This window comes from Thunnus albacares, chromosome 24 (assembly GCF_914725855.1).
Source record: "Thunnus albacares chromosome 24, fThuAlb1.1, whole genome shotgun sequence".
Lineage (NCBI taxonomy): Eukaryota > Metazoa > Chordata > Actinopteri > Scombriformes > Scombridae > Thunnus > Thunnus albacares.
The window spans coordinates 2,041,087-2,065,410 of record NC_058129.1 but is presented as its reverse complement, the minus strand read 5'-3'; the positions used below and the strand labels follow the sequence as shown (position 1 = coordinate 2,065,410).

At 41.8% G+C, this 24,324-nt stretch overlaps 1 protein-coding gene across 1 annotated transcript in view; it reads right to left on the bottom strand.

Annotated features, from left to right (window-relative positions):
* The window catches only part of prkx (protein kinase X-linked), a 44,092-nt gene that overhangs the window by 1,202 nt on the left and 18,566 nt on the right, over window positions 1–24,324 (bottom strand). The window contains exons 4-8 of the mRNA XM_044344979.1: window positions 19,077–19,196; window positions 12,868–12,963; window positions 8,602–8,659; window positions 3,304–3,381; window positions 36–2,433 (exon numbers count right to left, since the gene is read on the bottom strand). Coding sequence (XP_044200914.1) covers window positions 2,308–2,433; window positions 3,304–3,381; window positions 8,602–8,659; window positions 12,868–12,963; window positions 19,077–19,196 — 478 coding nt within the window. The 3' untranslated portion in view covers window positions 36–2,307. The remainder of the gene's footprint in view (window positions 1–35; window positions 2,434–3,303; window positions 3,382–8,601; window positions 8,660–12,867; window positions 12,964–19,076; window positions 19,197–24,324) is intronic.

Below are 24,324 nucleotides of genomic sequence, written 5' to 3'. Positions count from 1 at the left end.
CTGCTATACAGTCAAGCAGTACAGAGGGAACTGACAGCTTGTGTTGTTAGCTGTGTATCAAAACCATTTGCTGGTTGAGAACAATGAGAAACTTGCAGATGTTAAAAGTGTCTTAAAACTGTTGGCTGGGTTTGTTCAGACTGACATCAGCACTGCGTCGGCTAAGTGAAGATCTTTATTGTGAATAGTTTCAAACTTTCACATGTAAAGAGGCACAAGATTAAACTCACATAAGTTTTGACCACGATGTGATGTGACGTTGTACAAGACAGCAGTTACCTGCAGGCCAACTTTACCAAATTCAAGCCTTTAATGAGCTCCTTTAAGTTTAACGTCATACTTGTGAGAGCTCTGTACGTCCACATACACAATGATTTTTGAAACATGATGAAGAGTTTAGAGCTGCAACGATTAGTCGATTAGTTATCGAATATTAAATGATTCGCCAGCTATTTTGCTTTTTGAGTTGTTTTTAAGCTGATTCCAGCTTCTTAAATGTGAATATTTTCTGGTTTCTTTAGTCCTCTACTACTGTAAACTGAATATCTTTGGATTGTGGGCAAAACAAGACATTTGAGGATGTAATCTCAGGCTTTGGGAAACACTTATTCACATTTTTCACCACTTTCTGGACCAAACAACTAATCGATTAATCGAGAAAATAACGAAGAGATGAATTGATAATGAAAATACTCATTAGTTGCTGCCCTAGAAGAGTTAGAAACATAAAACCTACCTTATAATAAACAGTAGTTTTGAGTAATCTAGCACTCACACTGACCTCTCTGCACTGCATTCCATCACCTGACATCCTTACAGCAGGCCTTTCAGCTCTCAGCTCTACAGATATATATATACAACACAGCTGTACCTGAACCCATGATGCAGAAATGTCTTTACATACTTCAAGTATTTTCTTCCATTTACAGTGACTGGTGTGCTGGCCTCTGAGCGCACATCTGTTTTAACTCAAAACCACAGTTACAATAAAGAAAAATGTATGACATAAATTGGAAAATAAAAGGCTTTCAGATAACGTTATTTGATTTTGTCTGCTGTGTGTAGACACGGCGTCACCAGTACCTGACACATTTAACACAGTGCTGTTGTCAGTCTGAACACCTGACAGAGATTCTTTTAGTTTTCTAGAAGCTCAGTGTTGAAAGCTGAGGCACAAAAATCACATCATTACTTTTAGTGTTAGCGATCATTTATTTTAAAGGCCGTTATTATCCGGAAATATCTGCTGATTGATATATTTATACCTTGATTATGTGATAAAACTGAATACTGACCAGGTCGACTCACATCCCAGCACCTTTCACCTCACAGGGCTTCAAAAGCATGACAAAGATGAGTGATGAGTGAAGTGAGTGAAGGGTGTCATGGGAAAGTCATTCGTCGACCAGATGTGACCTGTATGATAATAACAAAGTACTTTGGCTGTGAATAAACCTGTTGAGACAGGAAATAACAGAGCTGGAAGAAGAAAACTGTACAGTAGGAGACATGACGGCACATTCAGCGGCGTGTTCTCTACCGACACCTCACACACGCGCTGAGAGTCCCGTTATTCCACTTCCATTAGCACGGAGCGCCGCGCCGACGGCTGAGAAAAGCACTGTTTCAAGTGAGTTTTATATACTTTGCGAGACATCATGCCCATCAAACTGTGATGTAAGGCACCTTTTTACAAGTGCTACTGGTCGTAAAATTTGAAAATAAAGTGGCTGACTCATTGTACTTACAGTGTAATAAGTCTAAATACCCCTCATGTTAATGACCTTTGACAGTTACAGCACCAGTCAGAAGTCTGAAGTCACATTTAAATATGACTACATGAACATTTTTAAAAAGAGATAAAATATAAAACATGACAATATAAAAAAAGACCTGATTATTTTCTTTTTCAAACCTAGAAAGTAACAGTCTTTTGGTTTCAAAGGAACCAGATTTTTTTTTTCTTTTTTTTCTTTTTTTTTTGCATATGACCAGGCTCAGAGAAAAAGCAGTGATAAAAAAATTAAAACAGCAAAAATTTAGTCAGATAAATAAAAATATAAAAAGCAAATCATCTTTGTGGTATGACACACGTCACAGCATCAATCATTTGGAGTTTGTCTTTGAAAGGGGGGAGGGGGGGATAGGGGGGGTGGTGGGGCTGTTCTTAGCACTAAACTAAACATCCCTGCTTTGATAAATACGTGTTTTTTTCTCTATGATGGGTACCTGGAACAGTAGTGTCACTTTACAATAGGTTCTGTCAATTTCAGGATATTCTCTTAATAAATAAGCCAGGCTGAGTGGTCAGAAGTTCTTGAAGATCTCCAAGTCCTTCTGAGGCACAGGAGGATCTTTCTTCCAGTCGTCCTCTGGATAAACATCAAAGTTGGAGGTGTCGCCCTCATGAGAGACTTTAGGAACTATAGGAGGCTGTGGAGACAAGACAAGACAAGTTCAAAGGCTGGCTAATGGTCAACATATAGATATGACTTGGAGGGCAATATTTATTAGAAATGGAGCTCAGTAACTGTCATTAGGTGTGTTTGTTCTTTCTAGATTTCACAAATAAGCACAACAGAGTCAGAAAAGAACAGAATGTAAACTTAATGGATCAGTTTTGCAAACCTTTCTAGTATTAAAGGAGCATTCCGCTTTGTCAAGTCTGAGGAAATAACCCTGATGATGTCATAGTGATGTCAACAGGGTATTCCGTACTACATACTTATTTTATATTATGTATTATATACTAATTATTATAGTACAGTTTTTATACATCCTAGCTGCTGTCAGAGATCTATAATCGTCATCAGGTGTTTTAAACTATAAGTTCATGATTTCTACACGTCACAGGACAACCGATACTCTGTTTAATGAATAATTCCCCTTTAATTGATGCTGCCATCCTCACGTCTCTTCCTAACATGTCTAACTCGCTGCTTCCCTGCTGGGAGAAGCTGAGACATGCGGCAGAGACACAAGTGAGGGAAAGCACCCAAAAAGTTAATATCCGAGGACGCACGAGACCGATTATCAGTTGGAATGAATGCAGGATGCACGAGGTTATAAGCTGATATTTTAGCACTCTCACAGCGCAGTCAGAAATACTGCATTCTGAGAAATGATAAAGAAGAGATCCAAGATAGAAAACTGCCAAGCTCCTAGTCTGTCAGTTCAAAAGATGTTAAAAGATATTGAAAATGGGAGTTTTCAATCATCAGCTACTTAAAATGTAACGTGCTGTGAAGACAAACAGTAAAAGAAGCAGTTGAGATAAAATATTGTTCATCAAACAGCCCTCACCTTCAGTTTCCTCAGAGGAACCGCATCCCAGTCAATTGTCTTGAACCATCGTTGCTTTTTCACGTCGTCTGCTCCGTTCTGAAACAGAAAAGCACGGCTGTATACTGTACGACACACACACTTTATCACTGAGCAGTTTTCTTTCTCGCTGGAATCATCACACATCCTCTGTATAAAATAATATTGCTTTCATTTTTGATTTCTGGCCTGTCACATCTATCAAGCAGTACAGTAAAAAAAACTACATATAACAGCTGGTCCAGTGTTTGTTGCCAAAATAAAGATTAATTGTAATGACAGCAGAAAGTGTTATTTTGATGTCTGGTGTGGGAGGATTTTATTCAACAGACAGTAAAAGCTGCAGTGAAGCTGCCTAAAAAGAGGCTGTTAGACAGACTCCCTCTAGTCTGCCTTTCAGTGGAGATTCATATTCCAAGATGGTTTCACTTTAAAAACAGTTTCAGCTTTCCCACCATAACGATAATAAACATGAGGGCAGTTTTTAAACATAATATCATCTTCCAGTAACTTCACTTCAAATAAAACCACATAAATAACAATAACCACTCTTTCCTTCTTTGGTTTAAATATCAGGTACATGTAACAAGAAAAGGCATGTTTGTACGGAGTCTAGAGTGTGACAAAATTAATTAATTAACTCATGCAGTCTAAATGTTTAAAAGCTATTATATTTTGATGAATGAAATCACATTAAATGATGGATCAAAGTTAAAAATAAAAATTACAAAATAAAACAAACTATTTCCTTAGTCTCTCTAGACAATGAATTGAAAATGGACCAGTGAACATTTAAATCAGGTCCAACCCACAGAGAAGCATAGGGGCTCTTATTGGCTGGACTCATAAGCTCCAGCCAACAAATAACAGCTGGCCAATCAGAGCTCCTGCTGCTGCTCTGTGGGTTGGACTTTATCTTTATGTAATAAAATTCAATTCAATTGATGTGAGGACTCAGATACTGTCTGTGGTTAGAAGAGGTGAACATTCTGTTCCTGTAGCGAGCTAGCTAGCTGTCTGCAGATGTCAGGCTGATGTTTTATCAACACAAAGAGTGGGAGAAAAAGAATAAGAGAACAGACTTATAAGTTATGGTATTTAAGATATTTATAAAATCGCACATTTTTTTATGATATTCATGGTATTTTTTTCTACAACAGCCATTCAATGGATTTACATACAGTAATTACCTCTACTGTATTTTGTAGTTTTAATTGGTAGTTTTTTATTTATTGCTATTGATTTCTAGACTAGTTTTTTAGTTATTGTTGACTGACTTCTTTATTAAATCAATGCAATTTTACAACAGTTAAATGTGTTAATAATTAATCCTATAATTTGCACTTAATTTGCATTACTTCATGTAATATTTTGTATGGTGTAATCTTTGAAATATATCAAATGGGGACTTTCTTGATCAAAATCAAATCTAATCTGGAGATCAGTGCCGATATCCAGTCCAGTTAATGATTTACAACGGCTCATTTAGAATGTATTAACTGGTTATAATGAAATATTGTTATAATCTATCATTATTGTAATGGCACTCTCCAGACTCCGTACATTGGGACAGAATGCGTGTGCCTGCACAACAGCATCACTGTGAGTGATGCAACTGCTCTGCAGAGGAATATTGGCAACCGCAAATCAATATCATCTTGTCTGGGATTGTGTGGAGTTAATCACTAGGCTTAGAGAAGTGTTTGTTTTGTTGAGAGCAGCTCTCAGTCTCCCGCTCTTTTCACTAATGTTAATTGAAACGCTCCAACCCTCCAGTTTGAATGGGAACCTACACAGCTCCCACTGATGAGTGATGAAGTGGCAGACTCCCAGTGAAATGTTAAATGTAGACACTATTTTCCATTCTGTAATTCTTCCAAGAGATTTTTTTTTTTTTACTATACTACTAGAAAACTAGAAATACCGCCTTGCGGTTGTGTGCCTCTGCCAACCAGTCAAGTAGTAGTTTACATCCATGTCTGTCCAGACTCATACAACATTTGTAGTGATGACTTTGAAGGAATTTAAGAAAAGTCATCAGTGTATTTTCCTTGAATGTGTCCACATGCTTGGCCAATGAAGCTGATTCTGATAAAACTTATGACAGCAGACGATGCTTCAGATATAGATGCTGCTGCAAAGAAGCTACAACTTCTAAAACGTAGATGCTTCACACACATCTTCAACCCAGCAGCACAGAAGATCTAAACAATCACCACAGTTTCAATGTGGCACCAAGATTAGTGTCACCAATTCAGTGTTGGACCAAATGTGAATTATGGTCACAATCTCCCTTCTGTTCCTGAGTTATGGTGTTGAATAATGGCAAGAAAATGTATTTTGGTAGAAAATTATGATGTCACAGTGAAGTTGACCTTTGACCTATTGGATATAAAATGTCATCACTTCATCATTTTATCCTATCAGTAATTTGTGTGGAACTTTGTCATAATTAGTGTATGAATTCTTGAGTTATGGCCAAAAATGTGTTTTGTCAGGTCACAGTGACCTTGACCTTTGACCAACACAATCTAATCCTTGAGTCCAAGTGGACGTTTGTGCCAAATTTGAGGAAATTCCTTCAAGGTGTTCCTGAGATATGGTGTTCATGAGAACGGGACGGACAGATGGACAACCTGAAAACATAAAGCCTCCGGCCATGGCTGTTGCTGGTCCAGAGGCATAAAAATATCTTTCAGATTCTTCAGGCGGTACACAGTGGAATGATTCTTAATGCTTTTTCTGCTACATTTCAAACCTTCTGCAGTGTTTACATTCTGCAGTGTTGCTGCTAGGGAGGTTTGGGAGAAGCCAAATGTAGAAGATTTGTATGTTTTTTTAACCCCTTTACCATAATCAAGGGGCAAGCTCAATATGAGGGTGTCAAGGATATTCATTCACTCCAGACAAATAACTTGACTGCACACAAAGCAGCGGTTGGAGCTGTAACAGTCAAGGTCAAATTGGGATCAAATTGGCTTCATATTATTGCTAAATTGGTTATTCAATTCTCCGTTTGGAGCTATTTATGCCAGATATAAAGAATCTCCATGAGACAAAGGTAGTCTTACCTTCTTCTGAAAGGTTGTGTCAATTAAGCTAGCTAACTTTAATGATGTTCAATAACTCAACTATTAAGAGGGAGTATAATGTAATCATAGAAATGCTCATTCAGGGCTTGAGATGAACTTTTTGAGGCACTTGTTCTTTTGACAAATAAATGTATCTTTCACTTGTCCAGGCACAAAAGTAATTGTCCGGATAAAAATGACAAAGTACAGAAGAACTTCTGTTTCACTGGGACTTTAATGCTGTTGTTCAACGTCTGTCATGTGAAAACATCAGATCTCTCTCTCAACCCAACCGGTCAAGGCAGATGGCCGCCCACCTAGAGCCCGCTTATGCCTGAGGTTTCTTCCTGGTAAAAGGGGAGTTTTTTCAGCTGAAGAGTCAAGCACACTAGGTGGTAGAGGAGGTTCTGCTTCAAAAGTAGTTTAGCCAACTTTGTTTTTTTATTATTATATTATATTATTGTTAGTCATTCACATCTACATTGATCAAGGTTCCTTGTCATTAATCTTAACCAGATTTGAGAGAAAGTGAGAACAGAATCTTTTCACAATTAATGTTCTGAGAAACAAGAGCTCCATCTGCTCACTGACATAAAAGTTGCACACTGCACACAGAGAGAGTGGATTAAAACTGTTCTACTAAAGCATGACTGGTTCATCTGCTTTTTCATTTGTCCCCAATATATAATATTATAATATATATACTACCTAACCCTTGGGCGGCTGTGGCTCAGGAGGTAGAGCGGGTCGCCCGCTAATCGGAAGATCCGCGGTTCGATTCCTGGCTCCTCCAGTCCGCATGTCGAAGTGTGCTTGGGCAAGATACTGAACCCCAAATTGCTCCTGATGGCTGTGCCAGCGGTGTGTGAGTGTGTGTGTGTGAATGTGCATTAGATTAGATCCTGATGAGCAGGTTGGCACCTTGCATGGCAGCCTCTGCCATCACTGTGTGAATGGGTGAATGTGTGCAGAGTAAAGTGGGTCGGAAGACTAGAAAGACACTATATAAATGCAGTTTACCATTTAACGGTGTGGCTGGGTGTCAAACCTAAATACTTTTTATAATAGGTAGTCCTTTCAAGTACTGAAAGCTGAAATGCAGATTTGAACTCTTCTTAAATTATTCTTTGATCACTTTTGGTTTAAATAATCATTTTGCCAATTTTAGACTATTTTGACAAAATAATCTTAACTCAAGGTCCACTTACTGTCACTTTTAAAAGAACTAGCATTCAAATGTGGTGGAAAAATTCACAATGAGGGGAGCAAGGTTCATTCTACAACTTGTTAGTGTAGGATAAAGGCTGCATTTGTATTCATTCAGACAAATTATGTGTTATTCATCATTCTTCCAATGTTGCTTTTCTGAAAAAGCCCCAGTTGCCATGGAGTTAACTCAGTTGCCATCACTTGACCATGAGTTAAGATTATTTTGTCAGTGTGAACATGAAAAATCCTCCCTTCATGAAGGTTCTAATGTCTTTTTTTGTTGATCTGATTCAATGTTAGAGCTCATTTTGGAGGCTGAAGATGTGCGGTGTGTTGATAAATAATGAATAAACTAGAAACTTAATGTATATTTCAAAGTAAGGTATTGAAAATGTAGAGTTCTGTGCAAGTTCAAACGCTATCCAGCCCTCCCTAACAGCCAGATACAGTTCTCACATTCTCAACTGATCTAAGAGAAAAATCCTGGAGCAGGAGGAAAACATTGAAATCCTGAGGTCAGATTTTGAAGTTACTAACACATCATTTTTGGGATTATGGGTGCAAACATTTCCAAATCTGCCAATTTCTTGCTCTCAAATCCTTTGAGTGGTCAAAGCTAAAAATTTGTTTTGTTCTTACTCATGGTTGAGTCATGAATAACCTTCCATGACTTTATGTTGCTGAGAGAAATAAGGCTGTTGCTTTCACTGGGGAATTACAATATTTAGAATACGAGTCAGACGTATTACAAATAGAAGCGGCCACAGACAGATCTCCATCCTGCTGGAAGTGAAAAGCCTTGAAAAGTCTATACAAGCCCTTCTGTAATTTCTCTTCATTTGTTACTAATTGGAAACATGTGGAGCTTTAGTCACACTGTGGGCCCTTTCTTGTCCTGCCCTGGTTCTCAGACTGCTGACTTCAAACCAACCCGGTGAAGGTATGAAATATAGCGAGCCCGCCATGTGGTTGAGGGAGACAGGAAGTTGTACCAACTCACCTTCATGTTGCCTAGCCGTCTGGCTCGGTCAATGACCAGAAATTTCTTGATGAGGTCTCTGGAGAGGGGGGGAGGCGGAGAGAGGAAACAGTCAGTGAATCTATAGTTGTACAGTATGTATCTGAGAAGCGGCCTCTCTTTCTCACAAGGAAAAACTGCCAGAAGGTCCTTCCAGCACTGTCAAAATGACAAATGCATCCTCACCAAAGGCAGCCTGACAGCCCGTAAAAAGGTGACGAGGGCTGGCTAGGTGAGTTGTGTCCTTTTGACAATCTTTTAATTGAAAAAAGTGAGCACTTTTTTTTTGCAGACGGGGACTTTCTGAGACTATAAACTTGTGCATGTGATGTAGACATCCATGCAAGAGGAATAGGGGATGATTCACAGGGATCTTAAAATGGCAGAGTGTACGCTTTCTGATGAAATGCGATAGCTGCTGACGTACAGAGAGCTTTCGATAAAGGTGCCGTATCTCACATCCGATGAGCTGCTGACAGGCTCATAAATACAGCGGCTGGATGTTGACAAGTCAGCTATTTCTCATTTTTTTTTTTGTCTAAATCCCTCCTATGCTTAAAGACAGGCCTTTAGAATGATATGTCACAGAGAAATATTTTAATCAGCTCCAGGGGAAAAATGTTTGTATTTATGCCTTTTCATGGATTTCTTGGAGGAGAGTTCATCTGGAAAAAAAAATGGAAAGAGAAAGGAGGGAGGAAAACAAAAAGGCCTACTCTATATACTTTCCTTTTTCATTTGTTTAAAGATGTTTGCTTTTCCCTCTAAAGCTCCACTAATCAGTATTTTTATATCAACAATAGATTAAATGAATGGTGGCTGAGAGACTTCAATGCAAGAACATAAAAGCAACCCTCACCACTTTGACAAACAACAGGCAGGATTTAGAGAAAAATGCAAATAAATAAAACTCAAGCGACACATTCACTAACTTGACTTCACATATGTGGATTAAAACAATGCAATGCAAATATAAAAAGCACAAAGCTGGTAGGAAAAACAAAAAGCAAGTGGCAGAGTAAAACAGAGCAGAGTTACAACACAACAGAACATGCTAGTAGTTAGTAAAAGGCTAACGCTAGCTGTGTTGCAAGTGTATCCAGTAATACCAGTATCATGCATGTTAAAACTAAATTAAACATTGTCAGTTCATCTACCTGCATCATCAACAACTCTTCCCCAATGTCCCCTGGAAATTTCGGTTCAGTTCTTCATGACTCGGATGTGTTTTTGCGGCGCGCTATGTTAGCGTCTGAATTAGCTTATTGCATGTTTCTAAACGTCTCACAATGTGTTTCCAAGGTATTCCGTGTGTAAAAAGTAGCCTTTTGTGTCTCCAGAGGGAGCTGTGTGAAATCTGATCAACTGCCTCAGTGCATTGTGGGTAGAAGAATATAAAAGATGGTATCTCCGCTTCTGCTGTATCAATTTTGATTTTTTTTAAAAAAACAAACATCTATAGCCAGTCAAAGAAGTCCAATTTGTTCAAGAAGTGCAACGCTGAATTGGTGGACCCGCCCAGCACCAAACAGCAGACACATAAACTCAGCTGGTGAAGAAAATCCAGCAGTTAAAGAGCCAGATGTTTCTTTCAGGAGTTGGTGGAGACCAAACCAGAGTGAAAGGAGAGTAAATATCGGACTTCCTTTCATTCAACACAAAGTCTAAACAAACGATAAAGTTGCTGATGTGTAAATATGCAGCTGTTTGCTAAAAGCTTCTTCAACTTGAGGGGATGATATGTTGTGTATTCAGCTGTGGCCAAAAAAAAAAAAATCAATACATGCAGCTTTAAACTGTCAATTTGAGCCTTTTCATTGCAATATCGATTTGTGCTTTTGAATGTTGAACATCATTTTTCATTTCTGAGCTGCTTTCATACTGTTACACAAAGGTACAACTTGTAGTGTGTTTGGTGCATTGCTCAAGAGCACTGTGGCAGTAGCTGTGGAGGGGAAGCTGAGTGCTACTCTTTTTTCTCAGCTCCTCTTGGGAACCAAACACATCACAAGGATTACACCTGAAGCTTCCTCACCGTATATGGACAGCAGAGGAAGATGCAGAGCGGAGTGTTAAAGGTCGGGTCGTCACATTGTCAACACGTCCATAACAACCCCTTAACTACCAGCTAATTTTATGACTTCTGTATGACACCACTTTTATGGCTGGGGTCACCCTGGGACACATCTCCAGCATGTCTGATTGTCTATGCTCGGCGGCAGCTGCTGCTGCTGCTGCTGCTGGGGACACGCCACTCTGCCCCGCAGTCCTCTGCAAGGCCTTTCACTTCTTGATGGATGGGAGCGTGTGACATGAAACTGTGTAAGAGTGATATAAATGGTGGAAATATTAAAAAATCCCTCTGTCTGCTGACCACAAGATAGATGGCTTAACAGTAGGAAGCTCTGAGTTGGCTGAATTATCAGGGGAAGCAGTGTGTGTCTGGCCTCTCCAGGGCCACTGTGTCAGGACTGATTGAGTAAGTGTATAGATACTCACTCACACACACACACACACACAGAGAGTGCACTGAGCCTGTAATCTTGGACATTCCTGTGCCCTCCAGCTGGTCTAATGGGCGGTGTGAGCAGCGGGGGGAACGAGTCCAAATCAGCTGGGTGTGTCATTAGCGACTGCAGGTCCACCTGAAGACCCTCTTTAGCTCCAGGGAGCTCATTGACCCTGTGTTAAAGGGATGCTGCAGCACTTAAGACACCACATCTACGGCCAATATAGCTCCCCACAATCATGTTGAGTATTACTCTTAACGGGTCCACCTGTTGGCCAGGTTTTGCTTTATAATGAACACCAGTGCGGCTAGAGATTGGAATCATGGTAACAGGGCTGTAGCTACAAATGAGGACACTGAGGCCATGTTTTGGAGGTTTTTTTTGGGGGGGGGATGTTTGAGCAACCTTGTGGGGATTTTACATTCTTAAGTTAATAACATGCACATTTTTTTGGCTGTTTCCAGCATTTTTGGACTCAGCATATTTAAAATAAATAAATAAAAGATGGACTATTTCTACAGCAGAATGTAATTCCTGACAGTGTGGGGAAGGGTTTCTCATCATTCTGAAATATGTCAGATGATCTTACAGGTTAGTCAAACCTTATTTGGAAGAGAAAACTAAGCTACATTCTAAAATTACCATTATAAGCATTAATCACTGATGGATGCATTAAGAGACTCTATTTATAAAACTGCTAAAAGTATAAATTTGGACTTAGGTGAAAGATAAAAGTAAGAATCTTGACAATAAAAACTTCTTTTGACTTCAAAATGCAGTTAAATGTCAGAGAGCTGGTTCAGAGTAGATCCTACATGACTGCTGCTGGATAAATGTGTCTTAAAGAAAGTTTTTTTTTACCTATAAGTTGGCTCTTTAGAGTGTTCTTAATGTTTGACATATACGGGCCCTGGATACTGTGTTTCAATACGGTGCCTTATTCCTTCTATTCTAAGTTGCTCACTGGGAAAGTAGGCAGTAAAACTTCTTTAGGCTTCAGCATTTTTTGGCTCTGAGAGCATGAACAGAGAGGACTCTCATCATTTCAGGATGAAAAATGTTTTCATCATCTTACAGCCGTCTCTTTTCTAATGATTGTGTGTGTGTGTGGGGAAGTCATTGTGGGGCTACTATGCCAAAATTACCTCACAGCCCAGCGCTGCTCTGTCTCTTGGGGGGGTGGGGGAGGGGGAGTTCCTGTAGAGTGAGGAGTTATTAGCAACATATCAGGTGAGCTCACTTTCAGTTTGACCCCCAAATAATCTGGATAAACTGTTGCTTCGACTGTATTTTCTCCTCTAACCAGTCAGTAGAGACTGATGTATCTGCCACACCGACTTCAATTTCAGTCACCACGGTAGCTGCGGTAGCGGCTGCTGCTAGGAGCAGTTAACCTAACATCTGTCATGTTGGCAACATATTTCGATTAACGAGTTGTTACTTCTGTAAACTGACTTACGACGCCCCTGTACAGCTGCTTTCATCCGATCTACACTTGTCACCATTTTTATTTGAAACGCATTCTTACTCTGGCACTGAAAGACGATGTTCCCGTCCTCACCCTGCATATGAAGCTCTGATTGGCTCTTCTTTACTTAGCGAGTTGATCAAAACTACAAAAATAAGACACGAGTAGTGAAGTTGTGGTGCATGCAGGGAAATAAAGGATGAATGTACAGACAGATTCCTGGCATGTGCTGTTTGACCCTGGCTTGCTTGGTGTTCCGGTTGAGCTTACTTGACATTGAAATCCAGATGGCGTGGGAATTCCAGTTTTCCAGCCAGGATCTTCTGGTAGATTCCGAATGGATTGTCATCAAAGAAAGGAGGGTACCTGTAGAGAGAAATAAATGTCATGGCCCCCTCTGATGCAGCACTCTAACCCCCCCCCCCCCGTCACAGGGTGCAAACTCAATTTGTACTTTGCAAGAACAGCATGATGCAAGGAACAGGTAATGCAGGTAAGAGCTTACACCTGGATCAATCGGAGCCAAATGGGTGAGTGAACATGTGGAGAGGTTACACTTCTGAGTGGGGGGGGGGGGGGGGGGGGGGGCTATGATAACCTTGTGCTTCTGATGTAGACAGAGAAGTCTTTGTTCAGGGCTATTTTCACGAATTTATGAGTGTATGTGTGTGTGTGTGTTTGTATTTCTACCACCCACACTCCTTCTTCTTCTGCTGCACTTCACTGAATGCTTACCCAGCTCTCCTGTTCTTCCCTCTGCTCTGGCCTGGACAAGTCATTACCCACAAATTACATAATGGGGGCCGGCCCCCTAAACGCATTACGCATGGCGCAGACAGGGCGCATAATCGCAACCGGTTTTGTCACATGCCGCTTGCTTTTTCAGAGAGAAAAAAGCTCCAGAGTCAGGAGACAGCAGCATGGAGGCGTCTGGGAGCTGGCTGTGCACCGCAGACTCCACTCATGTGTTTTTTTTTCCAAAACTGGTGCTGTCATAACTGGGGAATCTGGGTCACTGTAGCAAAAAAAAAAAAAAAAAGGAGGGGAGGACGACATGATACGACTATTTTCTGACTTCGACTTATGGTTCAGCAGTAGACGAAGCAATATGTGACGAATACATTAAACTAACACAGAGGAGGTTTGGATGCTTTAAGGTGGAAACTTTTTGCTCAGGATGTATTATCATCATAGAAAAATATTTAAACTGTGATATTAAGCTCTCAAACAAACTATCAAAACATTACATTACACTGTGTTAGGGGGCGGGCGTTTAAAGTTCCCCTCCACTCATAAATATGTTTTTCTTCTTGTTCCTACAGTTGAATCTTTGAGCTTCTCTCTGCAGAGTTTGTTTTCACATTCATCTGCTCAAAGTGGAAAGCTTCTCTATGCTCAATGAAAATCTGATTTTAAAAGGGGAGGGCTTATGAGAATGATTTGTGACATCACAAATAGTCAATTCTGGTCCAATATTCAGCTTACACATGTGTGACATGGAAACTTGAAGCCTCCAGTGCACAAACACTGAGAATGGACTTTACATCTTGTGTCCAGCAGTTAAACTTCTGAGATGAAATACAGTGTTTCCTCTATAATTGTAGTCGTAAAGTAGTCCTACCAATTCATCACATTTGTGTTCAAGGCCTTCTTCATACCAAGGGTTGAACACTGCAGTTGAGTGACACGGTGATCTGATAATCTGCTCACTTTTCATCCATGAAATCAGAAAAGTCTTCACCTCTATGCATCAATCTAACTTTTATCACTTGGTTTTATTGACTGCATGCATTGACATCACCTCTAGTTCCAGCCAGCTGAAGGCTCTTTGGAAACAAAGGGTCTGTGTGTCATGGAAGTGCTTTCACATCCCCTGCACTTTTAGGACTGGAAGACTTAAACCCTTGTAGGCACAGGCAGCTGGTTTGCTCATGTCTTAACTTTTATCTGTGTTTCTGATGGGCTAAAGTCAAGGACGACTAATATATCCACCCTTTGTTCACAGTAAAATATCTGTATCACCAGCAGATTGCCATCAATCAGCATCATTCAAGGTCCCTACAGGATGATTCCCAATGGTCACTGCCTTACTCTAGTGCCACCATCAGGCCAAAATCTTCAGTTATAGTATATAAGAAATATTGAAGCCACTATGTGCTGCATCAAAGTGTTTATGTCCTCAGGGGCAAAGGGGGTTATTTTTGATTAATAGGTTGACTTTTTGGGAAATCCAAAATCTAGTCTCTACTAGTAACAAGCAAGACTCCAGGAAGTCCTGCTTCAGTTGTGATGCTGATTAAACAAACGAGATACAACCTGTTAATCAGTGAGCTTTAGAGGTGTTGCTAGATGTGTTTCTGACCTGCCTCCGGTCTTTATGCTAAGCTGACCTGTTTGTTGTCGTTTCATATTTCTCATGCAGGCATGAGAATGGTGTCAGTCTTTTCATCTAACTCTCAACAAGAAACCAATAAGTGTATTTCTCAAAAAGTCTGTTTCTTTAAAGCCCCAATCATCTTTCCTCTAACACCACCCTCAGGGAAAACTTTACATGTATAGCCCCACTACAAAGTGATTGGTATGTTTTTGTTGCACTATTTTTTTCCCACCCCTACTGTGTGAGGCCTACTCTACCTCTGATTGGATAAGGGTTGTTGCCTTCGTCGGTTAGGTTGCTTAGGTATGAAGATTGAGATGGTTAGGGTAAGAGTATCAGGGTAGTTCCTTCCAAAACTTTTACATCATGGGGTGTAATGACCACTACAGCCACCAGGGGTCACTAGACGGTCTTCCCTTTATTCTTGCTTTCTGTCTTTGATATGATTTATGATAAAAGCTACTACTCATGATAGAGGAAAGAGTCCCGGCAGCACACTGTGTGTCCTAATTCAAAACTGCTCAAACTCCATGACACTTTGACTTTCTGGGTGACAGGCTGCTGTAATAGGACAGCGTTTCTCCTCCAGGATCTCAATCTCTAATCAGCAGGCTGACGCTCCACTGAACTGAAGTGGACGCGGACTGGCCGGGGAACCAAGGATAGGTGAGGAGATGGAGAAAAGGGAAGGGGGTCAATTTCATTTTTATGCAGTCAATCCAGAAAATTGAGTCCAAGGAGTAGACATGCTTTGATTAAAATTCCAAAATGGGATTCGTCTTCGCATTAAAATACTTTCTGATGCAACTTATTTCAATAATTAACATGAAAGTGACCCTGAGCCAAACTCTCAGGCGTCTGGGGGAGTTGGATGACTGGCTGAACTGCTGGAAATTGTACCACGACTTTCCGACATGTGGCCTGTTTCCAAACTGAAGCGGATCTTTATGTGGAGGAGTACAGATAAATACAGGAGGCAGATTTTCAGCGTGAGTGGAGTCAGACAAATAAACACAGCGGCATCTGTACGACTCCATACACACACACACACACACACACACACACACACACTTGAATGATTGGTTTCCATTAAGAGCAGAAATCTCACCCTGAAGGCAGGATTACAGATGGGAAGAGCCATTCTTTTTCTTCTACTCTCTCCTGACTTCCTCCCTCAGGGGCTGTGACCTTTTGCTGAATGTTTTTTCAACTTATGCTTCACCCCAGAGGAGGATGATCCACCACTGCGGCTAACTTTTCAGAAGTAGCCGCTACATTCCTGGATCGGGACCACTGACGAGCAGCTGCACAATACAGCGTGATGAAGAGAGCTCTTTGTTTAAGGGGGGGGGGGGGGGGGGGGGGTCATATAGTAGCGCCCCTCCCTGGACATGTCTGGTGATGTGCTGAGGGCAGCGTAGTGTCAACACTGCAACACTTCAAAGCCTGCCATGATGAATGCTGGGAGAAGGTCGCATTCCTTCCAACCCACTCACTCACTGACGGTTATAGGGCTGGTCCATGGCCGGTCCAGCCAAAAAGATGGATGGTAGGGGTGACCATGGATGGTAGGGTGCTGGAGGAAGGTTCTCCATATCCATGAGTTCATTTAAGAATGTTGGACCATCATCTTAAACATAATAGATGGTAGGGGTGACCATGGATGGTAGGGTGCTGGAGGAAGGTTCTCCAATATCCATGAGTTCATTTAAGAATGTTCCACCATCATCTTAAACATAATAGATGGTAGGGGTGACCATGGACGGTAGGGTGCTGGAGGAAGGTTCTCCAATATCCATGAGTTCATTTAAGAATGTTGGACCATCATCTTAAACATAATAGATGGTAGGGGTGACCATGGACGGTAGGGTGCTGGAGGAAGGTTCTCCAATATCCATGAGTTCATTTAAGAATGTTGGACCATCATCTTAAACATAATAGATGGTAGGGGTGACCATGGACGGTAGGGTGCTGGAGGAAGGTTCTCCATATCCATGAGTTCATTTAAGAATGTTCCACCATCATCTTAAACATAATAGATGGTAGGGGTGACCATGGACGGTAGGGTGCTGGAGGAAGGTTCTCCAATATCCATGAGTTCATTTAAGAATGTTCCACCATCATCTTAAACATAATAGATCGCTGATGTTAATGATGGCCATGATAATCACTTGATACTGCTTTAACATACTGATGCTAAGCAGGTTTAATGTTTAACCATGTTCACCCTCTCAGTTTAGCTAACATTTGCTCATTAGCACAAAGCTGAGGCTGATGGGAGTGTTCTACATCTGCAGTACACTGAGAGGTCAGAGGATCTTATCATCATTTATAACTCATAATCTGAAATTTGCTCTTATTTAAGTTGCTTAAATGCTTTTTCCTCATAATATTTGCAGTGACATCAGTGGCCTTATTGTGCGCGTGAAAGTTGGCAGGTAGATTAGCTGGCTCAGCCAATTGATCGCCCAGGTCAGAGAGTGAAATCCTGCTGGTCCCTCGTTCACCACCGCTGTCTTATTAGTGACTAAATGAGTTACCGGCTTTGACGTAGACGTAAGCCTGTCCGGCCTCTCAGTGGCCTTTATTTAGGCCTTTTCTCTGCTCCATAGCAAAGCAGCGGAGCAACAAACTAACACTGCCATCCACAAAGCTACATCCTATAGCTAAAAACTCAACAGCAACAAGTGTCCCACCGATCACTCTGTCAACAGTGCTTCTATAGAAGGTAGATCCACTGAAAACCGTCATCTTTTTCAGTGCTGTGAGCACCACAAACATAAATTCCACATACCTCTGTTGTAGAGGAGGAAGAAACCACAAAGAAATATCTCAGACGTGGACTAATTAAAAAACTATCTGCGTGTGGAGACGCCACTAGAGGGAAGAGAGGAAATATGTTTTGATGTCATTTTGTGAACTGACCCTTCAAAATTTCCCAGGAGAACATTTAAAAACACTTTCAGAGGCCTTACATAGCTAAGTAAACAACATTTCAAGGGAAAAACTGCGTTGCGACTTGCATTTTTTTTTTATTCTTATTTTACGCATGAAAAGAGTCAAATATATAAATTAAAGCCACTGAACGCCAGACAACGTTCAGGCAGGAGTCATGTCATTGAGCCGCTTTAATTAATGAACTGCTGGATTACAGCATAATACCTGGTGTGTGCCCCCTGAAACAAAGTTTCAATCAATTTTAAAGTCAATCTCAATCTTCAGGCCTGCTCTCTCGGAATGTTAACAAGGCAGGGACATTATTATTCACCGAGGATGAGGGAGAGAACATTAGAATAAACCCGAGTGCTTTCTAAAGGGGATCAGCGTCATTGTTCTTCATCTACAACAATGATTCCCATTCACAGATTAATTTGTCGCAGCTCTGCAATATCCAATAAGCACACAATGAATAGATTCCCCACACTGAGACAATAACAGCAGTGGAATTAATTGAATAATTCCTCTGTTCCATGTACACAGGCTCCACTCTTCTGTTCTCTTTCTCACCGGGACTACTTTTTTTTTTTTTTTTTTTTTCTTGCAGGGCTGTTATGTTGGATTGCATCATTATTATACAGATGTTCTGCTTATTGTGTCCACCCCACCCACTGTGTGTCTGCACGATTGTTTTGAAAGATGATCATCGAGATTATTCCAGTCACGTGGAGAAGCGCTCAAAGTGTTCGCTGTCGGTGCTTTTGCAGAGGGATTTTTTTTTTTTTTTTCACCTCTATGTGTGTGTGTGTGTGTGTGTGTGTGTGTGTGTGTGGATAGAGGATGAGAAATTCTTTCTGCAGACATTTCTCTGATCTCTCAGACAGGGCTAACATCTCAGAGATGTTGTGCACAGCAGCAGATCCCCACCCTGTTTTCTCTCCACACAAACACACAATGTTTTTTTTGGGGTTTTTTTGTAGATAAACTGTTTCTTTGTGTCTTTAATCGTTCAAGCAGTCTGAACTCAAACTGCTCTTTAATAAATGCCGAGTGTGTGTTCAGTGCTGCTTTACCTCAGTTGCTCTGGTGGAGGAGAGTGCCCCCCGGTGTTTAAAATAGGTGGAGTAGATATATATATGTACACAGCATATACTGCAGAGCTTACCCGGCCAGCATCTCAAAGATGAGGATGCCCAGAGCCCACCAGTCCACTGCTCGGCCGTGACCTTTGCTTTGGATGACCTCTGGAGCCAGGTACTCGGGAGTGCCGCACAGAGTCCAGGTCCTGCTCAGACAGAGAAGGACAGAGGACGTCAAAAATCCCTTATCACATGCTGAAAATGTAAAAATTACAAATGACCAAATGATTTTCTGTCACTTGATCGATTAATGGTTGCAGCTGGAGGCAGCGTTGACACTCTATCCTCATACATCATACATACAGTGTTGAGGGGCTACTTCTCCAGCAGGTCATTCCAGGTTCTCGACCTGGGAACCAATAAAAGCCCCTTCACAGCATGAGATTATCGGCTGCCTGAGACAAAAGTCAACAATCGTGAGAGAGACATAGTGAATTCGGTCAATCCACGACCGTGTCCTACATCTCAGCGTGGGACCCGACAGCTGATTCGGCGCTTCGGAGGCCGAAGACAGTCTGAGGCGGGATTCTAGCTGTGTCAGAAATTTAAGATCACAAGAACAGTGAGTCTGTGGGAGCTTATATAATACGATGTGTCCTCCCAGCTGCTGCCACGACAGGACACAGGTTTGCTGCATTTTTGAAAACATCAGAGCTGTGCGGATGTATCTTTTTTTTTTTTTTTTTACTATTCACATCATAGCGCTACGATTCACCGTGCATCCATCACACTATCTGTCAGTCTCAGATTGATATCATACAGTCTGACACACACTCTGAGCTCATGTTTTGTCTTTCTTTCAACAGTACAATGATGTATTCTAAAAACTTCATTCAACCAACTCAGCCCAAGATGAACTGTTCAACCTGTTTCCAATACTAATCAACTAGTTTCAATGAGTAAGACTGCACCACCACTATTGCTTGTTTTGTCCAATCAATAGCCCACTCCCCCCCAAAATATTCAGTCTGTTATAATTTAACACAAGGAAAAGCAGCAAATCCTCACATTTGAGGAAACTATGTCTATATATATATATGGAAGGGTTATGACGCATATACCTGGTGAAGGTCGGGCAGACCAAACGTCATAAGCCAATAAATATTCCACTAGTAAGTCAGACAGCGTGTGGGAGTTTTTCTTACTTTTTTTTATTCAAGTTGTGCTTTTCCTCTGACACAGCCGTGACATATTCGACTGTGCAGAGACCTTTTAAAAGATGTTTTGAGGTCATGTCTGAGGAGGTTGAAACCGTGGAGTGTTGAAGGATTAATCTGTTATCAAAACTGTTGCAAGATTTTCTGGATGAATCAGCTGATTGTTTTAAGCTATAGCAGAAATGCAGGATGTGTTTTCTTCTCTAGTGCGGGGGCATGTCTCTTGTTTCTAGAACTAAAAACTACAGTCCTCCTCCTGCCCATGTGAAAGCATAATTATCCTCCACACTGTCAGGTATTGTTAGCATGTTGAGTAGTCGCCGCTGTTTGACAGGTGATAAGTGATAAGCCTCTGCTGCTATGTATAGATCTGCACATACTCCACTTTGTGTAAAAAAAAAAAAGGGAGACTCCGGTTGCATGGGGAAGACAACACCCATAGGTAAAGTGATCCCTCCTGAGCCATCTGACCTAACTGTGTCATCCGCTATGGTGTTATGATGATATGGATGCAGAGAATAATAGATCTGAAGCCTCGGTATTGGCTGGGCAGCCACAGGATGGAAGCGTAATGAGGTAGAGAGTCCAGATACAAGTATCAGACAATAAGTGAAGGATGGCATGGCGACCGTGAACAATAACACTGAGTCTAAGGCAGATCATTTGCCTCTCTCTCTCTCTCTCTCTCTCCGTGCCTGACGGAGCAACTGATTGACACTCTGAGCATGTGTAACAAACATGCAGTGTTCTCTGTGAAAGCCACTTGTCCTCTGATGAAGAGCACTTGGCCCGACGCCAGGCTTTCATCGTCTGTCACCGATATCACCTAGGTAATGACCTCTTTCGGCCAGTTGCCATGGTGACGGTAATTTGTATGGAAATGATGTTGGGCCCGGTGGAGGATGAGGAGGCTGCTGATGTCGGGCGAATAAAAAGCGGAGGCGGTGGACACTGGTGGAAATAAGACACATGTGTTGTTGCTCTTCGGGGGGCATCGTGTGTCATCACACGGGGGGCTCCATGTGTTACCGTGGTGATGAGCGTGTCTGCCAGCAGGGGACACTGTGGCAGCGCGGGGGAGGAGGAGGAGGGGAGGGCCGGGCGCTGATGATGCTTCATCACGGCAGACATGGAAAGTAAGAGAGCCAGTGGCAATGAGGTAGTTGTCTTCCTATCCCAGGCAATTCTGCTGCCCTCCATTTATATAAGTGGGTCACTTGCACATCAGAGAGGTATCTGCTCCCCATCTGTTTTGCTCTCCCAGTCTGGGGGGGAAAATGTAATCTTACTCCATTATGTTTACATGTCAGCGGGGGTCAACGCGGCGCTGGCTGAAACGCTCGGGCGAAACACTGCAGTTGCGGATATAAAGCCGTCTCTTCTCCTCTACGGCGCATCTTTTCAATTCTGCCGAGGTCGCCGGGAGGCCTCGCTCGCTGTGTATCTAATTCAGACTAAATGACATCAGTCGGGGGGGAAGTTTGTCCTTTAGTGGCACTGCCTTGGGTTTCTTGGAGTTGGGAGGATTTCCCTTAAAATTCCCAGAGGAAGAGAGAGGAGCTTTTCAAGGATACTGAACACACACACACACACACAGAAGACCAGAGCAGGACGGCTTCTCCTCCTTCTCCTCCACAAGCAAAGCAATGTCATCCACTGTTTAAAAAGTTAATCGTGTCATGAGGTAATGTGCCAAACTAATTAAATATTACAGGGGAGATTTCATTACAGGAAATGCAATGTGGCTACCCCCATCAGGCAAAGGTTTAGTCTGCATGAAACCTCTGGCTCTGAAGACGCTGACATGTTTCAACCAGGTCCAAAGTGTTTCCACCTGTTCTGACTACGATCCGCTGTCCCTTTAAAAGGATTCTGTGTCTTCTCTGTAGGCAGACTGTCTTTGAGACATTCACACCCTGCCAACTGTCTCACACCCACACAACCTGGCCAATTAAAAATGTAAATTCTGCAATTACAGAATAGTGGCTGCCTCTCTAAAAATGTGTAAGAATCATGGTCAGCGGTCACACGGACTGCGCTCAGCTCTTTAATGATGTCTGGCTCTTGGTCTGTTGGTTACAAAGAACAATATTCTGTCCACAGAACACCACGTTAGTATTACTTTATTTGTATTTCATGAGTGCCAATTTGGAGGACCTCAGGTGGCTTTGAATGTGATTTTGAAGTTTTCTTTCTTTACTAACCTGTGTAACAGCTGGTTGCTCTTATGGCGGGGCAATAATTCACCATCATCTTGTACTGACTAGAAAGGACAGGTTCAGTTTTTTCAAGTCTGTCTTAAAACAACAGTCAGGTGCCAAGATGAACACTGGAACTGTTTTTTTCTTGACATAATCATTCCTCCTGTTTATACTGACGAGACAAGAAAATCCCTTCATAATGCGCTTACAATGTGAAGGGAAATTCATGCTTTCTACGTCTGTGTGGTCGTGAGCTTCTGCGTTGGTCCGCTTGACATAAATGAGGTCAACCGTCCATGTCCGTGTGGAGTCTCTGCGGATGTCTGCGGATGGACTGTACGCATAGCAAGTGCACCAACTGTACAAAATACAAACAGGAATGCCTGTCTCGTCTACTGTATGTATGTACTGTACTCCTGGTCTCATTAAGCTCTTGCTTTTCCTTTTTCAGCTTCAGCAACATACAGGAACTCCTCACTGCATTCAGACTGACAATAGTCCTGTGTAAAACAATACTGTGGGGCTGTGCTGGTGTGGACATGTTGTTTAAAGTGCCGGGTGAGACGATGAAATACGATCCAGCAAATTCAGTCGAGAAACAGATTATTGTGTTTCAAGGCTGATCAGAAAAACACTGTCCAGCAGTTTGTAATACTCACAGTTTGGATTTTACAACTCTAGGAAGTTATCATGCTGCAACCCTGTTTACTAGCAGACACATGTGGAACGTGTCTGTGTCCACGGACCTCCGAAAAAAGTATGTATGGAACCCACAGGTCCACGTGCAAGTCCACGGCTGCATGAACTGGCTTTATGTGATGGAGGACAACATCCACAGTCCTTCTGTACAAAAATGTGTTCAAAGTTTATCTGAAGCTAATACGAAGCTTCAGCATCCAAATGAATCAAATCAAGTAGATATCTTTCAATGGTACAGTTTTCCTCTTAGTGCCAAAGTCCCTCTTTTTGTTACTATACTTCCACCTGCAGCTCAACAGGGAAACACTGTCCGAGGAAACACAAAATTTGATGCTAAAAAGACTGTAAATGTGTCAGATATCCACTTGATATGACTAACTCAGACTGCTGAAGCCTCATATAAGCTTCACACCAACTTTTAAAAGCATTTCTGCACAAAATGACTGTGTGGACACACTGGACTTTGGCTGAGGAAAACCTCTCTCACTGTTCATTTGGGCATCTAACTCTTGTTCTACAACACATTTAAAAAACTGTGAAGCCGTCCTTTAAAAGAAGCAGCCCCAAACTGATACAAAGTGACCTCCAGTCAACATAAAATCTAAGTTGTGTTTCATCCAGGTCTAATCAGGAGTTTCATGTCCACACTGTAGCAGTAGAGGATGAATCTGAGTACAGCCTGCAAGGCACAGCTGGTGTGGGAAACGTACAGTAGAAGCAAAGACATACAGTAACGGTAGCAGACTGACAGCTGCTTTGTCATTCACTTTCTACTGACAATCAATCAAGCATCAAACACCGCCAAGATAAGAGCAGCGTATCCCCCCGGATGTCATTCAGCAGCAGCCACACACACGCTGCTGGAGGAATACAAAAGAGAGCAGGACACCAGCGAAACTAAACAACGCTTTGCTTTTTATGAGCAAACATGCTGCTTCATTACATAAATGTGCTGCTGGTTTTACATGTAGGTGTCATGTCTGAATAAACTCAACCACTGGGGGATACACACACCAGTGAGTTCTAAGTGCTGGTCCAGAGCCTGGATGAATGGGGAGGGTTGCGTCAGGAAAGGCATCCGGCGTAAAACCTATGCCTAATCAAATATGCGGATCATAAATCAGATTTCCATACCAGATCAGTCGAGGCTCGGATTATCAACGGCCGACACCAGTACTGTCGACCAGCAGGGAGCTGGTGGAAACTATGCTACTGCT